Raw genomic sequence first — 16908 nt, 5'->3', positions numbered from 1 at the left:
ACATACATGATCACAATTCCATCTCCTGTTTAATTTTTTTATTTTTTATTGTTTGTGTTTTAGGGAAGGGTCTACAGGGTGTTCAGGGTCTCACAACTAGATCGGACTTGTAGTGATCTGCCTGTTTACAGCCTCCCAAGAGCGGGGATTACAGGTGTGCGCCACCATGCCTAGTCTCAATGGCCATCTCAGCACGCTCCGGGGGCAGGACAGCACGGCAGGCCCGTGATCAACCTCGGGCCCATGTGCTCTTCCTCAGCAGGCACTTTAATCTGCTGAGCTATCTTGCCGACCCTCCTGTTTTTCAACAGTTTTACAATCCACATGTCCCAACCTACAGATGATTTTAAAAATAGCTTTAGCTTTCTTAGGGACATCATAGAGCTTTTCAGACTGTAAGATTTAATTTCTTGAACCCAAGGCACTCCATGCCAGTCCTGAAACCGGGCCTGGTAGCACATGCCTGTAACTGCAACGCTGGGGAGGCTGAGACAGGAGGATCACTATGAGTCCAAACTGTGTAGCAAGACCTCGTAGCAAAAGAAAAAAAAAATACCATTAGGAATTATGAAATCAGCTAACATACTGCAAAGATACTCCCTGCATCTGAGGAGAGATGAGCCACAAGGATGTAGTCTGTCTGAAGGCAAATCTAGTGTTAAATACTGTTTTAGCAACAGAGTAAAATCATCAGGTGATTTTCTTCTCATCCAATAAGGAGCCGGCCCTGCTCCTCTGTGGGGTCGCTGCCTGCAGACCTTGCTGCTGTTCCATGCTATAGTTTTGGTGACACGGACTTGCTCAAAATTATCCATTCTCAGACTTTGGTGGCCACAGCCTGCACCATGCTGTTAACTCTAGGTATTTTTATCTTTACCAGCACCTTTCAAATCAGGGTAATTCATCATTAAATATTTCTTGATTAAAACCATCACTGCCAATACACAGTTCATTCCTCAAACTGTTGATTTCTAAGTAGAAACACTTCCAATTATGCCACTGCAGAAGCACGCATTATCATCATTTATTTATGTTCTTAAAAGCTGCCATTAGATATTGGGAACTGTGATGAAGAAGGTTCCAGAAAATGGAGCTGAACCTCTGCGCTGGTGGCTGCCCTGCTTGGCCCAGACGCGGTTTCCCAGCTGGTGGCGCGTCGGCCTGCTCTGTTTGAACAGATGTGTTTCATGTGGAACAGACGCCGCACTAACTAAATTTCAAAGCGCATTCAGTGTTCCTGGTGACCGTGAGTTATTAAGAAATACTATTATGAAGTACTATTTTAATGCTTTCATCTTTATCCTTTAGTATTCTTACAACTGAGGGGGAAAAAAGAGAACAAATGCTATAGCACAGAGCCATAATGGAAACAGTAAAACCAGCAATATTTACTAAGCACTGCTCCAGCCACGCAGTTTCCACTCATTATCTCATTTAACACTGGGTCCATAGACAGAAATGCTCCCCATCCTCCCAGTGAGAAAACCAAGCTTGTTTAGATTAGCAGTGAGGGTTTGAACAGAGATTTGCTTCTGTGTAGTCTGAGGTGGGACACACATTCCGGCATCAGGCTGAGTCACTTAAAAAAGTGAAGAGGGGACACCCATGGTAGGCATTTGGAAAGCTGCTCACCAAACAGCAGGGATGGTAGAGAGGCTTTCGTGTTCACAGTGGATGAGCTAGCAAATATAGCCCTTTCTTTAGCATCTACAGCGATGGCTCTCCAAGCATGCTCAGGGGATCCCCGAGACCCTTGCGGGGGACCTTGTAAAGCTTTCAACGCTAACAGCCAGCTGTGGCATGTTTTTGCCACACTAAAACACGTATATTCTCACAATTCGGCATAAAATGAACATTTCCAACAGTTACCCAACCTCTTAGAATTCGATCCTCCTACCTTGATTTTTCTAGCAGCTGGAGTCACGCACGTGGAGCACTACCATGTCTAATTTTCATTTTGATTTTCAATTACGTCTATTAAAAAAATTAATCACTGTAGCACAACAAGGACCCTTTTTCACCATCAAAAATTTGAAGCTGCACTGTTACAGGTGGCAACTTAAGGGGCACAAAGACATTTTATCCTACTTTCCTGTGAGCCCCGTTCTCATTTCTCTCTTCATTCATATCCTTGTCTTCACACTCTCATCACAAAGAATGATCAAAATACAAAAAAGAACCACCCCATGATCCAGCAAGTGAAATGCACCACAAAGAAAAAGAATCATATGTCATTCACATGTGTAATAAAAAAGTCAAGCTTGTGTAGGTAAAGTGGATGGTGGCTATCAGAAGCCCGATGTGAGGATGGTGATCAAAGGTTACGAAGTTCCAGTTTAGGAGGCGAAAGCTTCTGAAGTCTACTGTACAGCACAATAACTTTAGTTATTGTATGTACAGGGTCTCACCACGCAGCTCAGACCTGTAGTGATCCTCCTGTTTTCATCCTCCCCAGCACTGGGATTACAGGCATGTGCCACCATGCCCAGACTTGGTGGCTGGCTCGGTGTGCCCGGGGCAAGGCCAGCATGGCCTGTGGCACCAAAGATCAAGCCTAGGTCCTTGTGTTTGCCCATGCAGGCGCTTAGGCCCCTGCACTATCTCCGCAGCCCTTGTCACTTTTTTTGAAACAGAGTCTCGCTATGCAGTTCGGGCTGGGTTTGAGCTTACTTTCTAGCCCAGGCTGGTGTGTAATTCCCAAGCATCCTCCTGCCTCAGCCTCCCAAGTGCTGGGATTACAGGCGTGTGCCACCATGGTTGGCTGTATTTTTCATTTTTAAATTGACAAAAATTCTATGAATTTATTGTGTTCAACATAATGTGTACACTGAAGGAGGGTAAACTGAGATAAATATCCAGGCATTGCCTCATACGCTTATCATGGGAGAATAAATTCAAATGTTTTTTCAGCAAAGAACAAGTTTATGAGGTGATCGGTAAGTTGCTTAGCTTAAGTCAAGCTAAGATACATTTGTATTAACATATATCTTGGATACATAGATCTTAACAGCACAAGGTACCCTGTTAATACATATAATTATGATTTGCCAATTAAAAATAAACAAAAGGGGCCGGGGAGATGGCTCAGTAGAATAAGCACTTGCCTGAGTTCAACCCTCGGTTCTGCAAAAAAACAAAACAAAACAAACAAACCTCTACTAACAATTAGAAACAATATATGAAGGTTATTCTTCAATAACGGGAACTCCGACCATGGCCCAGCCACATTCAGGTCGGTGGCGCCCCCCCAACCCCCCCAGCACTCCTCTGTGCTTACCGGCACCTCCAGAGGCGCCACCAGCCCCTGCAGGTGCAGGGCATTTCCTGTCTACGGCTCAGAACGGCCGCAGGTCGTGCCTCCACAGCAGCTGTACAGTGTTGAATTCCACGCAGGTGGGGGAAGGCTGTGTTTTGGGGGAAATACGGAGAGTGAAGCGGCACGCACTGGCAGGGGCAGCAAGGAAATCTCGAGCGGTAGGCCCCGTGCGTGCCCCCGGAACAGCTGCAGCTGACCACGGCACTGTATGTGCATGTGGAGGCACGCGGCGTGCGGGCTGAGGCAGGTGTGAGGCCAGCCCGGGGTGGGGGAGGCAAAGACCGAATCCACTGAGCAGGTGCAAGGGCAGCGCGGGCAAAGCGCACCTGCCCTAAGGCTACCCGGAGGTGAGTGTGTGCAGGGCCAGACCACCTCAGCCCGTTTCTCATGTGAAACACCATCTCCTGCGTGGACACAAAGAACGTCCCCACACGGCAAAGTTGCAATGTCTGACTTTAGATTAACTATGAAGGAAAGCAGCTTAATAAAAAGGTAATATTAATCTTAAAACTTATGATCTAAAATAAACCTTATAATAGGAACACAAAAATGTATCTAGTTAAATTAGAATATATAAAAATATACCACCAGTCACATTTGCTAGCACATACCTGTAATCCCAGGTACTTGGGACACTGAGGCACGAGGATCAGGAGCTTGGGGCCTGCCGTTTAGTGAGATCCTGTCTTAAATACAGCAAACAGGGTCAGGGATGTAGCCACCTGGGAAAGTACTTGCGATGTAAGTGACGGGCCCTGGGTCCAGTGACCAGGATGAAACCAACTGTATCTCATGAGCAGACCCTAGCTTCTGAACACTTTCAAGATAGAAATGCTAAGAAACTAAGGGAAAGGCAATTTAAACGCAGATAGAAAAATCTGCTTTGTATGGAAAATGCTTACATCTGAGTTTGGATTTTTCTTTTTCTAGTGGTGGGGATTACGGAACCCTGCACATGCTGGGCTAGCACCTAGGCCACGCAGCCCCAGGATGGGACTACTTTTGGAGACTTTGTGACAATCTAGCTGAAGGGTTCTAGTCACTTAATTTTATTAATATAGACCCATCTAGGGTTTGTAAGAGTAATGTACATAAAGTGTGGCATGAACTAGGAGTAAAAGGCATCCTCTTCTTCGTTTTCTAAGGGAGATTCCTGTGAGAATCAATACAAGAGTTGAACTGCATGCTTTAAAAAGTCACGCTACCAGGAAATCTAGTTTTTGGAACGTGTAACTTCCAATTAGCGGGCGGCAGCCAAGGGACCCCACAGCTAACCGCAGCACATGAGGACTGCTCGTCCTTTCTTACACTTCCGGCAAAATCCCTGAAACCGCACTGCACGGAGAGTGCTTCCAAGTATTCAGGAAGTCTCAGGGCTCCATGTGTGCTGCGTACAGATCTTCACCCTGCAGTGTTCCCAAACAGAGAAGCTGTCTTTGCGTTTTCTTTGTTCAAGGTGTTTATTGCATCTCAGAGGGCGTACATGCACTGGGTTTTTAAACCGAAATACAAAGAAAAGCCATTTTGAAATTGGTGTTAGGTATTTTTTTCCCCCATTACAGTGTATGTTATCCCCACAGTAAATTCAGATACAACCACTTTTAAATGGTACCATACATCTATTAAATGATTTGAAAAATAGGCAAGTGCCTTTCCAACCCAATGTTTTTACGAAGAGCTGCCAAGCCACTAGCAACACTGATCAACAGTGACCTCATATATGCATCAAAATCTTAAGCCAAGCCATCAGCACAGACAGTGTGACAACAAATTAAAAATCAAAGAATACAGTATGTACAGTAAAGGATACAATTCTCTGAATTAGTTTAAATCCTAATCACAATGGTACAACAAAACATACTTGGAGCCCAATTGAAGGATGAAAAACACTAGTCCATGGAACATACAAAGGAATACTAAATCAACAGATGTACATAAAACCCACAGTGAAATAAAAATATTAGTAATCTTTAAATTATAGATATATCTTGAGGTGGTTTCATAGTCACTTAAATAGCACATTTCTAATTCATTTTCATGGACATGACAGAAATGGACCCTGTCCTTTTCAGTGCATTTAATCAAGAATGAATAAATAGGTCAATTTAGAGGCAAAACCTGTCAAATATAATTAAAATATATATTTTAATATAGCAATGATAAATATGGAAGTCTTTCCACATAATTTTTCATTCTTGATAAGGTAGCTTCAAGGAGAAATATTATGGATGTTGACCTTTATATTTTTTAAAATAAAATTTCTTAACATATACAGCGCCACAAAAATAAACATTTCTCACAATAGTTGAAGTTTCTGTGATTTGAAAACTGTACTCCACACCAAAAACAGTTCTGTTTATTTAAGAGTGTTTTCCTTAATATTATCACATTACGCTTGTAACAGAGATACAGAAGAAAAGAGAGTTGATGGGGAGAGTGGAGGGTTTGTCCAAGAATTATATATACATCAAAACCTTCAGAAACACAGACACGTCTTTCCCAATGGCTCACCATACAACATCTGTGCCATCTGTCCATGGGCAAGGTCCAGAAAAGCACTAAAGGTGTCAGAAACATTCATTCATTGATTACATCATACAACACACAAGGAACCCAAATACACTACAATTCTGAGAGCAGGGATAACAGCTAAGGTAGTACACATTCCTAACGTTCACTTTCACGGCTGTGCTACGCGTTTTGGAAGAGGAGTTATGAGCAAGCACTGGGCTTGGTGCTGCTGGCCCATTTTGGAACTCTGAGCGTCAGTCTTATTTGAAGTCTCCAAATTCATTTAATTTTTCCTGTTCAGTCACAAAAATTGCAGCTGTAAGAAAAAAGTAGCTGGGTTACTACATAGACTATTACATATTCCTTAAGCATTTTTTTATCTCCAAATTTTACTTCATAGTTGTCACAAGCAAAAAGATTTCTAGGTCAGCAAATTCTCAATTCTATGCTTCCCACAATTTTAAAAAGTAAACTTAAAATGTCATGCTTACAACTTAACAAAAATTTCCATTTAGTTTCACCTAGACAAATACCATATCAGCAAAGTTTTGAAAGTCAGATACTTATTTGCAAACGCAGGCATAAGGTATTCAGTGTCCATTAAGACAGCTAAGCTTTAAAAAGGGGTTCAGGGCAGTAGGCATGTTCTCTTTTGGTTCTGTTCAGTCCTGGAGCTCAGTGGTCACACACTGAAGGGTGAGCACAGAAGAGCAGAGGCAGGAGGGCCTGCGCCGCCTCTCCATCACTCTCCACTTGCTCACGGGTCACTCGGGTCAGGAAACCTTTCCGCATTCTATCTCCATCTGGGCTGTGAACGCCAGAGGGAGGCACCGTCTAAAACATCTCTGCTTTCAGTGCCTACCGAGGTTCCTGGAGGCCACGAGAGCAGCATGTACCACGTAAGAGGCTGCTCCATGCAGTCTCCCTGTTTATGCCTGACGCTTCAGCTACATGAAGTAAAGGCCCCCGGTCTCACGCCGCAGCAGCCCAGGCCAAGTGGAACAGAGAGGGGGCAGGTGGGGATTACTGGCTTCGGATGGGAAGGCTTAAGGTGATATGTTGTTTCTCTTGTAAAAGGAAATAACAGAGGCTTTGACAAAAGTCTCAGCAGGCATTACAGAGAGTTTTAGTCAATGTTAGCAGCAGATCTATGATAAAGTAGCGCCAGAGGACAACAGCTCAGGTAGTCCTAATGGGAGGCCCTGCGCCAAAAGCTATGTGTACTTACTATTCCTTCTGCCCAGCCCTGTACAAATCACTTAATCAGTTCTTTTAGCTATAAAAAAGAGTGGGAAAATACCTAATTTTTTCTAATAGTCTACTTTAGCTCGCAGGTTTTGATTTCTTATTAAAAACTCAAAGAAGTCAATCACTCGGAATGTGAAACATACTGTGTGAATGGATAGCAATATTAAGCAGGCATTTTTACAGAAGCTGCTCACTATGTTAAGTGCTGGAGTTAACAGTAAATCTTCATCACTTTTTTCCCCCATAAGCTCATTACAAAGAATTTTATAAAATAAATGAAATTTATGAAATTTAAAATGAGAATATTAGAAAATTTAAAATTCTCCTTCAAGAAATAAATCAAAGCGGGAGGCATGGTGGCAGAACCCTGGAGTGCCAGTACTCTGGGAGGCTGGGGCAGGAGGATTAGAATGTTTGAGTCCAGCGTGGTTAAATTAACAAGGTCCTGTGTCAAAATAAAAATGATAAAGGGACTGGAGATGTAGCTCAGTTTGAATGTCTTGGCTCAATCCCCAGAAATTAAAAAAAGAGAGACAGAAACGCAAAGGGTAATAAAATAAGCTTTACTTAATAAGGCAAAATAAAGATATATAAAACAAAAATATGCTTTACAGTCAAATATATTCTTAGATGATTTCTAGATACAATATTGTAAATGTCAGCCTTCTATAAATTCTAGTCATCATGTACTAAAGTAGTCAACTTCCAATTAATCAAGTGGCTTGCATTACTTTTTTGCTTTTTCACTATATAATCTGTTTTCCAGAATAAGGGCAATTTAGAGGTTTATCTCTCTCTGAGCTTTATAGATTTGTAAGATTGCATAAAAAACACAGATAGTTTTGATATAAATTTTAAAACTCTAAACATTCAAATTATTATTATATGTAGCTACTCAAAATGCAGAAGTAACAAACATCTGAAATGGCTAAGCTCTGCACAGTTTGTTATGACAAGCCCACGGCAAAAGCTCAACAGTAGATACCTTCAATTGTTTACAAGAAATCCTTGATGTTAAGATCCGCTAATGGGTCCTTTGCTGGAGGCTTCTTGGGACTCTGAGTGGCAGGTGTAGGGCTTGGAGAAAGCTAATGGGGACAAAGCCATCCCAAAGAGCAGAAACAGCAAACACAGAAAGATAAGCATTAGGCAGGACATATACCACAGAAAACAAACAGCAGAAGAGTAGATGGCTAAAAGTTAAACAAAATCTACATTGTGCCATTTAGTCACAGGGTTGTTTAATTTTGTAGTGATAAAATAAATGCTGAATAGTTTGGTTTCTTAAAATTATTTTTGACTCAGATTTAGCCAAAGTAAAATTTGACAACTCTGATAGAATAAAATGGATATGAGTTAAGGAAGAAATGAAAAACTAGTCCCATGGATACTATGAATATAAACAAACATACAAAAAGCAATCAATTTTTCTGTACACAAGCATTTTTACTTTGAGTTAGTACCACTAAGTTAATAAAAAAGTAAACCTTTTTAAAGAGTGAAAGTATGAAGGGAAACTAAAAGGAAAGTTTACAGATAGTTAAGAAATTATTTAAAATTCTTAGCTGAGTGTGTTATAATTTCATACAAGTTATTTACTGAAAGTGAGAGTCACATTTTGCAGCACTATTTTTTTTCAGTTGGGCAAGCAGCTTCTTAGGCGTAAATGTCACTAAGCCCTCATCCCACTTGCCCAGGTAAACTCTACGGGAACAAACTGTACTGGGCTTGCAGAAAATGGAGCAAAGTCACTTATTTTGCTGTTATTAATCAATCCCTGAATCACAGAAGTAACTCAGAGGAGCAGGCCACCTAAGGTACGTCAGCATAAAGGACCTGAGAAATCTCACGTGGTCTCTCTACAGTAATAGCTGACACGCACCCTTTGAGTCCAATTCATCTTCTCGGCTTCTAAGGTGATAGGAACATCAGAAACCTGGGACTGGGAGCAGGGACTCAGGACTATATTAGCTGGCTCGTCGAGGCTGCAGAAGTAAGGACTGGGGGGTTTGTTCCTATGTTTAGAAACTACCAGCTGACTGATCATCTATCAGTCAGATCCCTGCTCATAACACTGAGAACATGCTTTAGAGGAATAAGGAGAACAAGCACATGTAAAGCTTACAGTCGTTCGGGAGGAAAGTGGCCTATAATCAGTAATTAGGTGAGATGACCATCATACAATGTCAAACAGTTGAAGAACAATGAGACAGTCCGGGCATTAGTGATAAAAAATTGTTATTATGAAGATAAAACTCACGCTTATTTTATTCTCCAGGATATTTATGCCACTTCTTTGGTATGGAAAATTGGACATAAAAATTGTACTAACATGGCATGCGTTCCCTGACTTGCTATACAATCAATCATTAAGACGATGTATGTTTATCACATCATCTATTTTTCATTTTTATTCTTTAAGGTAAGCAAATAATTGATGCTGAAACTATACGAGAAAAACATTTGCCTTAAGAAATAGATTACTTTATTTCTAACGCTTTCAACATACAAAATATGGATTTCTGATTTGAAAACGCTAGCTCGTTTTCAGTAACAACATACAAAACCTGGGGAAGACCCCAAGTAGCTTCTGTCCCCAGAGCCCACAGTACAGAGACAGAAGGGAGACAGCTCCTGTTCTCTCTCCTGATGCAAAGAAGGTTTTCAGAAGTCTCAGTGCTATATTTCTAGTTCATTAAAAACACAAACATGTTTCTCTTTTTTTTCAAAAAAGGTGTTAAATACTCACAGATGTACTCAACCATAAAGGAAATACAAGAACTGAGATGCACTGCGGTGGAAGAGCTGTCCACGAAAGTTCAAGGCTTCAGAGCCCACTAACCCAAGGCAGGCAGGGTTCATTAGTTTCAAGCAGAACAGGCAGTCTGAAGCCACTGAACAGTGGGGCGTCGAATGCTGGGGCTTTCCGTATCCTACACACATTTCGCATTTTAGGGCCCACAGTTGTTCGCCTGCTCACTGTGGTTTTGGAGGAGTCAGAGTGCAGGTGAGAATGAATTTTGGGAATTTGGGGAGGACGGATTTTAAGATAGATTGAGGAAGCAAACGGGATTAAAATATCCTCAACATCCTCAGGAAAGTGCAGAGTGAGAATGCTGCGGATATGATGGCTTAAATGCCAATTTGTCAGGTTAAAATACTGCAGGAGTATTAGCACCATGAACCAGCGTCATTAAATGCTACCTGAGCTGCCTGCTTTCGTCTGCTCAGCATGCAGTGACTCAAGTTGTAATTTGGTGTTCTCACTCTGCTTGAGTCAGTTTCCCATGGTGAAAAGCAATTTGGTTCAAATATTCTTCTACCTTGCCCAAGAAAGGGTGACTCATCAGTACCACTAGCATTTCGAGCTGCAAAGCAGTCGAAGAGAGTACACGCTGTAAATGGAGGTAGCACACCGTACAGGAAAGCATCTGGCCACACCTAAAGGCAAGCTGTCCCTTTGTGTTGCATCCTAGTAGATAATCTCTAAATTCTTACGCTTTCCTGAGTGACGAGAGTGCTTTTGTTATTGCTGGTGGTAGGCTCCCGGTAACCCACTGGGCAGTTCGAGCCAACAAGGTGACTCATGGGCTGGGGGTGGGGCTTTAACGGTTTACGCTAATAAGATGTTTCTGAGACTGGTCACATACTTAGGCCAACCACACGATTAGATGGTTGGGTCTGGTGGCCACATAAAACCAGCCTCGAGTTGAAGGCTGACTTCAACTCATGGGCAATAATTCCATCAATTTTATCCATGTAATAAAGGCTTAATAACACTGGAGTGGCCTTTCTGTAGAGTCGGTAACACTGTGTCTGCGTTGTTACACGTGGATACCAGGAAGGAAATACATCCATGAGGACAAAGAAGCGTCATGCTTAGAGTGCTTCAGCTGCCAGGCACTGTCGCCTCCTTTAGCGCATCTAAACTATCCTTTTATTCCAATAACAGGAATCAGAAATAATCCAGGGAACGGTCTAATCTGAAGGTGGTTGTTGAAAACCTCTAATCTATAGCCAGCTGGTCTGAAATGAGGCCATGGAGATTCCCATCCTAATTAAGAAAGAGGATTCTTATGGTAACTGCTCCCTCAGACTGCAGCTTGCCAAACTCGTCACTGCCAGTGTCACAAGCCTGGGGACACTTGGAAGCCTGGGAAACAGAGTGTTGACCCTCTGGGTTAATTCTGGGAACACATCTGAACCATGTATCAGATGTACTTATTTTGGGGGGACACATGCCTTGGATGCCCTAAATGTTTGATTGCTCCCAACCATTCAAATTAAGAAATTTGAATTAAGAAATTTGAATTAAGAAAAAGAAGAACAAAGGGATCTTAGGAGAAGTGTTTTTACCATTTTTTTCCAAATGTTACATTTTGTCAACCTGTCTTCCAGGTTCTCTTCATTTTTTAAGTAACAAGGACCAAAATGCCCTTTAACAGGATACAAAATGCCCTTTAAGCAGCTAGCCACCTGCAAGTCTTAAGAGTTACTGTCACCTTTCTATGGACGGTTAAGACACTGACCTGTGTGCCGGGCACGGCCGCAGCTCCGAAGGGCGGCCTCATCATGGGCTGCGCGAACATGGCCGGCTGCGGAGGCATCATGGGCATGCCTGTGCCGGCAGGAGGCTGCAAAGCAAGAGCTCAGGGCAGGACTGGGGGACCCCAGGCCATGGCCCCGATGCGCACGGCGGCCACGTGTTGTGCAACTTCCTGGGACTCCAGCTTGGGGAGAAACTGCGGTTAAGGATTCTGAATTCTGGATCCTGAGGCTGTCAGATGGGAAAGAGATGCTGCAGGGGAGGTGGGTACCACTGCAAGTCTGCTGCCTTGGGCACCGTTGCTCCCACAGACCCTGCAGCTTACTCACTTTCTGTCAGCATGACCCCTGAAGAGAGCAGTCTCTCTTTTTATGGACAATGGCCCTAATGTTTCCTGGTGATTGAAGTAAAAAGTCCCGGCACTGTGACGAAGGCCTAATTTTGATGACTGAGCTAAGACTGTACTTAGTAAACAGTGTTCCAAAAATGAGGTTTCAGCGTACTGTAATCTGATGGCAGAATTTAAGTATTTTATGACTGATTTTTATCACTTCTTATGTAGGCAAATTAAGGTCTAAAGCAAATGATAATTTTTCAAGTGCACTGTATTTTGAGAATAAGTCTGGAGTTACTTGTTATCTTGGGATCTGGCAAAGAATATAGGACAAGTTATCACTCACCATTCCAAACCCAGTTCCAGGCTGTCCAACAGATGGGGCCCCGGACACAGGAGGAACCGAACTGGCTGGAGGCACAGCTCCTTGCTGCACATCCACGCCCACAGAGGGACACAAAACATACGTACCCACAAAAGAAAAAAAAAGAACCGACATCATTAGTTTTAAAATAAGATATAATTTTGTGTGTATTTCAAATTTGCATATATGAATATATAAGGAAATTTCAAATTTTAGTTCCAAGTTAAAAATAAATAGCTTGCGTTCCACTCCAGTGACACAGACACTCTTGGTAGTGCTATTTGCACGCGCTGGCTGGCTGGCTTCTTATCATGTTGGGCTTCCTTCCTTAATCTTCTTGTACTCACCCTCACTGTACATGAGTCAAGCTTGTCTAAAGTCATCTCTTCCTAATGTTAAATCCTCTGACAAGTATCAGGTTAGGCATGGGAGGCTTTTGCTTTCATTTACATTTGCATTTCAGTACTGGCTTACGTCCCTGCATTATATTTTTATACTATTACTTTTCTGTTATACTTGCTTCCAACTTTCGGTTGTCGTACACGGGCACAAGGATGAACATTGCTTCACCACATATCAAGCACTGACAAGACTGCAAATAACGTAACATGCACATGACACTTCAGGCTCAGGTCTAACAGTTTCAGTCATATTTCACATACTCTATTTTCCTCTTATCTAAAATGTAACCCGACTATGAACTCTTAACTTTAACTAATACAGCAAATCCTAGTAGTGATGTCAGCAAAAATAATGGAAAAGGAACTCCAAAAGTCTCCTTCATGAAACAGTTTAAAAAATTGGAAATAACTGTCAGAGTCGACTCTTTTAGAGTGTGAAAACTAAAAACTTGGAGCAATCTATGATGCATGTGTTAAGGAAAATCTGCTGAACCATGGTAAGAGCAATGAGCTTTGCAGTCTTTTAACTCACCCTAGTTTCACCTTTTACTCTGCTCGGCAAGCGCAAGGACCTAGGTTTGATTCTTGGTACCACGTGCCATGCCACCCTGGAACTCAGGTGTGCTGTGTCAGCGCTGCAACCGGGCATGGAACCAGGTGCATGCCTGTAATCCCCATGCTGGGGAGGCCGAGACAGGAGGATCACTGTGAGTCTGAGCTGCACAGTGAGACCCTCTATGCAATTAAAACAACAACAACAAAAAGACAGGGTCTTATGAAGTAGTTGAGGTTTGCCTTGGACTCAACGCGTAGCTCAGGTCAATCTCGTGGGGAGCCTCCTGCCTCAGCTTTTCAAGTGCCAGTATTATGGCATAAGCCACCATGCCTGGCACTTAGGAGTATTCACACAATTACCCAGTGGTACCTTGGTTCACGAACTTGCTTTATAGCATGAGACAAGGTGGCCACGTTTGTGTTTGTGAGGGAAACCCAGGCTTCCGAAGGTGCCCAGGCCCCTGTGAAGGCTCCATAGTAAAAGCTTCTTATCTGCTGATGTAAAGACAGAAGGACTGATGGGACATGTCCAAGTTGTAAAATGTTTAAAATAAACATGTCTATATACCTAAAAACTGGCTTAAGAAAATGTCTGGTTGCCAAATTGACAAGGGTTGGATTGTACTGGTTGATACACTGTGTCAACTTAAAAAATTTAAAACTTTAATTGTGACTCAGCAGAGGGCTAGCCAAATAGCTCAGTGGGTTAAAGCACCTGCTTAGGCAGGCTCAGGGGCCAGGGGTTCTGATCCCCAGGCCTGCTGTGGCGCCCTTGCCCCCAGGGTGTACTGTGACAGCGATTGAGACTGGGTGTGGTGACACATGCCTGTAATCCCAGCACCTGGGAGGCTGTAAACAGGAGGATCACTACGAGTCCGATCTATGCAGTGAGACCCTGTAGACCCTGTCCTAAATAACAAATTTTTTTTAAAAAGGAAATAAAAAAAAGTGACTCAGCAGAGGGCCAGGGTTCTTACTTCGTAAGCATCCTCACCCTGTGTGAAAGGAGGGCATGGACATTGTGTGAGTTCTGCACCCCCAGCCCATTATAAAGAGGGGAGAGAGGCTGGCCAGAAGCCACAGCTGCTGCCCCTCCCTTTGCTCTTTGCTGTTTTCTGCAGCCAGAAATGCCTGCCCTCTGTTACTCTGCCTTGCAGCCAACCGACTAGGGAGCCAGTCAAGTATAGACTAAAACCTGCACAAGCTGTAAGCTAAATAAACCTTTCCTTCCTTAATTTGGAGTGTTGGATATTTTGTCCCAGGGATAAGAAGTAATGGAGACAATTAGTACATAGTTGCTTATACAATGATTACATTTGCTGTGGAGAGTTGATACGTCTACATAAAATATTGCAACTCTGCTTCCACTGCCCTTTCTTCCCCGCTCCCCATTTGATAAAGATATGTCTCCTTCCTGTTCTCTGTCTGCTGTCTTGCTCTTCACTCATGTTTTGAGTTTCTCATCTCTTGGTGTTTTTGACTGCGTCCCATCATATGGAGTCAGGTGTGTGATTTTCTACTTGTGGTATGTCCGAAAAACCTTTTAAAATTTAAAGCATTTCTGGATTCCATAGTTTCAGGTTAGGGATGGTCGACTGATGCTACAGAGTGTCAAAGTCTGTGAAGGAGGTAAAATTTGAGTCCCAGAGTTGCGACACTATAAAAGTAAAAATGCCCAAATTTCACCAAGACATTATGAGACATCCAAAGCAACAAGGATGTATGACCCATACCCAGAAGAGAAATGGCAAAGTAATACCTTAAGAAACTAGGAAAGAAGAAAACAAAAGGCCCAAGTAAACACAACAAGGAGAATGAAACAAACAGACAAAAAGAGATAAAAGTAACAAAAAGCTGTTTTTTTAATAAACTGAAAATCTTTTAGCTTGCAATATTAAGAAAAAACAGAGAAATTCAAATTCAGGAAAGAACTGGGGATGTAGCTACTAGAAATAAGGGTTATAAAGAAATATTATGAGTAATTATATGCCAAAAGATTATACGACCTAGATGAAATGGTCAAAGTCCTATAAAGATACCAACCACTCATGTGACTCGACAAGAAACAGAAAAGTTGGAATGTATCACAAAGAAATTAACTGTAATAAAAAACCATCCATCCAATAAAAGCCCAGAACTAGACTGCTTCCCTGAAATTTTAGTATATAGATAAAGGAAGATTAGTTTCAATGTTTCTCAAGCTTTCTAAACAATACAAGGGGGAGGCTCCCTCGTCCTTCTGGGCTGCTGGTGCTGCCCTGATACAAAGCCAGAGGAGTACATCTCAAGCAAAAGAAGACGGCTCCATGAAAGCTGGAGCGGAAGCCTCAGCAAGCACACTGATCCAGCCGCACGTTAGAATTATACACCATGGCCACACGGGATTTACTCCAGGAGTGCAAGGTTGGCTTAATTCGTGAACATTAATTTATGCACTATATGTACTGTATTGGGAGACTGAAAAGTACACAGTTATCTCAAAACCCACTTAAAATCTAGGTTTAATTTTTCATTCCGGGGGCAGAGCTCAGTACGCTTGACATAGTTTCCAGTTTCCCTCCTCCAGGTTCCTCAGTGTGATGCTTACTGTCACCTTTAGGTCCTTACATCTCCATGGGACAGCTGGACAGAATCCGCTTGCTCTGCCCTGCTGACCCTTGTGTCCTGCGGGGACCGTGCAGGCGTGCCGCACTGATGCTGCTATTACACTGAGACCCCAGGGACTGCAGGCCTGCTGGCGCCCACCACCAACGAGGACTTCCCTCGGTAAAGCCACTGGAGTAACCTCCCCGAGGGGCCTTGAGTAACAGAGGCCCACAGCGCTCTCGGTTCTCTTCTCCTGCTCCCACCTACTGGCTGAACATGTGCTCCCCTCTTCTCATGAGGTTCAAGAAGTCTACTGCCTTTTCCTTTCTTAGCTCTATAAGTAAGAAAACTGTTCCTGCTTTCCCTTGACACCCTCGAACTAACTTCTTCTCAGATCAATGCTACCCGAGTGGTTATCCAAGGAGGAGCAAACGACACAAGTCAGAAAAGAGCCGCAGAGATATCTGACAGCATAAGCCGTTTTTCTGTGAGGACACCTCTTCATCAGCCAGACGTGTAGGCTTTCGCTGCACATGGGTGAAGTATCTGTGAAAGGCACACGGTTGGCCTCCACTGCCACCGTCCCTAACAAGGCAGGACTGAAGCTTATGCTCATGTTTCCTAAGAGAAACCTCAAGATCAATTTAGAAAAATATCACAATGGTCACCCTGATAGACATACAAAAAGCATTTAATAAAATCCAACATTTATTCATGACAAAAACGTACTCAATAAAGTATAAAAAGAAGAAAAATTCCCTAATCTGATAAAGGATATCTACAAAAATGCCATAGGTAGAATCATACTTAGTGGTAAATTACAGAAAGTTTTTTTCCTGCAAGCAAGATAAGGATATACTGGAAGTTCTAGGCAGGGAAAACAGCAAGAAAAAGAAAGAAATTGCACCTATTGGAAAGGGAAGAATAAGACTATCTCCATTCACAGATGAATAGAAAGCACAAAAGAGTTCAAGCACAAAAACTACCAAGCTAATAAACAATTTCCCAAAAATTACAGAATAAAAGATCATTATATATATAATATAT

At 42.5% G+C, this 16908-nt stretch overlaps 1 protein-coding gene across 3 annotated transcripts in view; it reads right to left on the bottom strand.

Moving 5' to 3' along the window:
- Window positions 1–4920: 4920 nt before the first annotated feature.
- The window catches only part of Snap91 (synaptosome associated protein 91), a 137393-nt gene continuing 125405 nt past the window's right edge, over window positions 4921–16908 (bottom strand). For all 3 annotated transcript variants that reach the window (XM_023711957.1, XM_023711956.1, XM_023711958.1), the window contains 4 exons: window positions 12302–12385; window positions 11605–11709; window positions 8061–8163; window positions 4921–6143 (listed from right to left, as the gene is read on the bottom strand). In XM_023711957.1, coding sequence (XP_023567725.1) covers window positions 8071–8163; window positions 11605–11709; window positions 12302–12385 — 282 coding nt within the window. In that variant the 3' untranslated portion in view covers window positions 4921–6143; window positions 8061–8070. The remainder of the gene's footprint in view (window positions 6144–8060; window positions 8164–11604; window positions 11710–12301; window positions 12386–16908) is intronic.

The sequence above is a fragment of the Octodon degus genome, unplaced genomic scaffold (genome assembly GCF_000260255.1).
Source record: "Octodon degus isolate 3935 unplaced genomic scaffold, OctDeg1.0 scaffold00022, whole genome shotgun sequence".
NCBI classification, from domain to species: domain Eukaryota; kingdom Metazoa; phylum Chordata; class Mammalia; order Rodentia; family Octodontidae; genus Octodon; species Octodon degus.
Note: the sequence above shows the minus strand (reverse complement) of the source record. Positions and strands in the feature narration are given on the sequence as shown.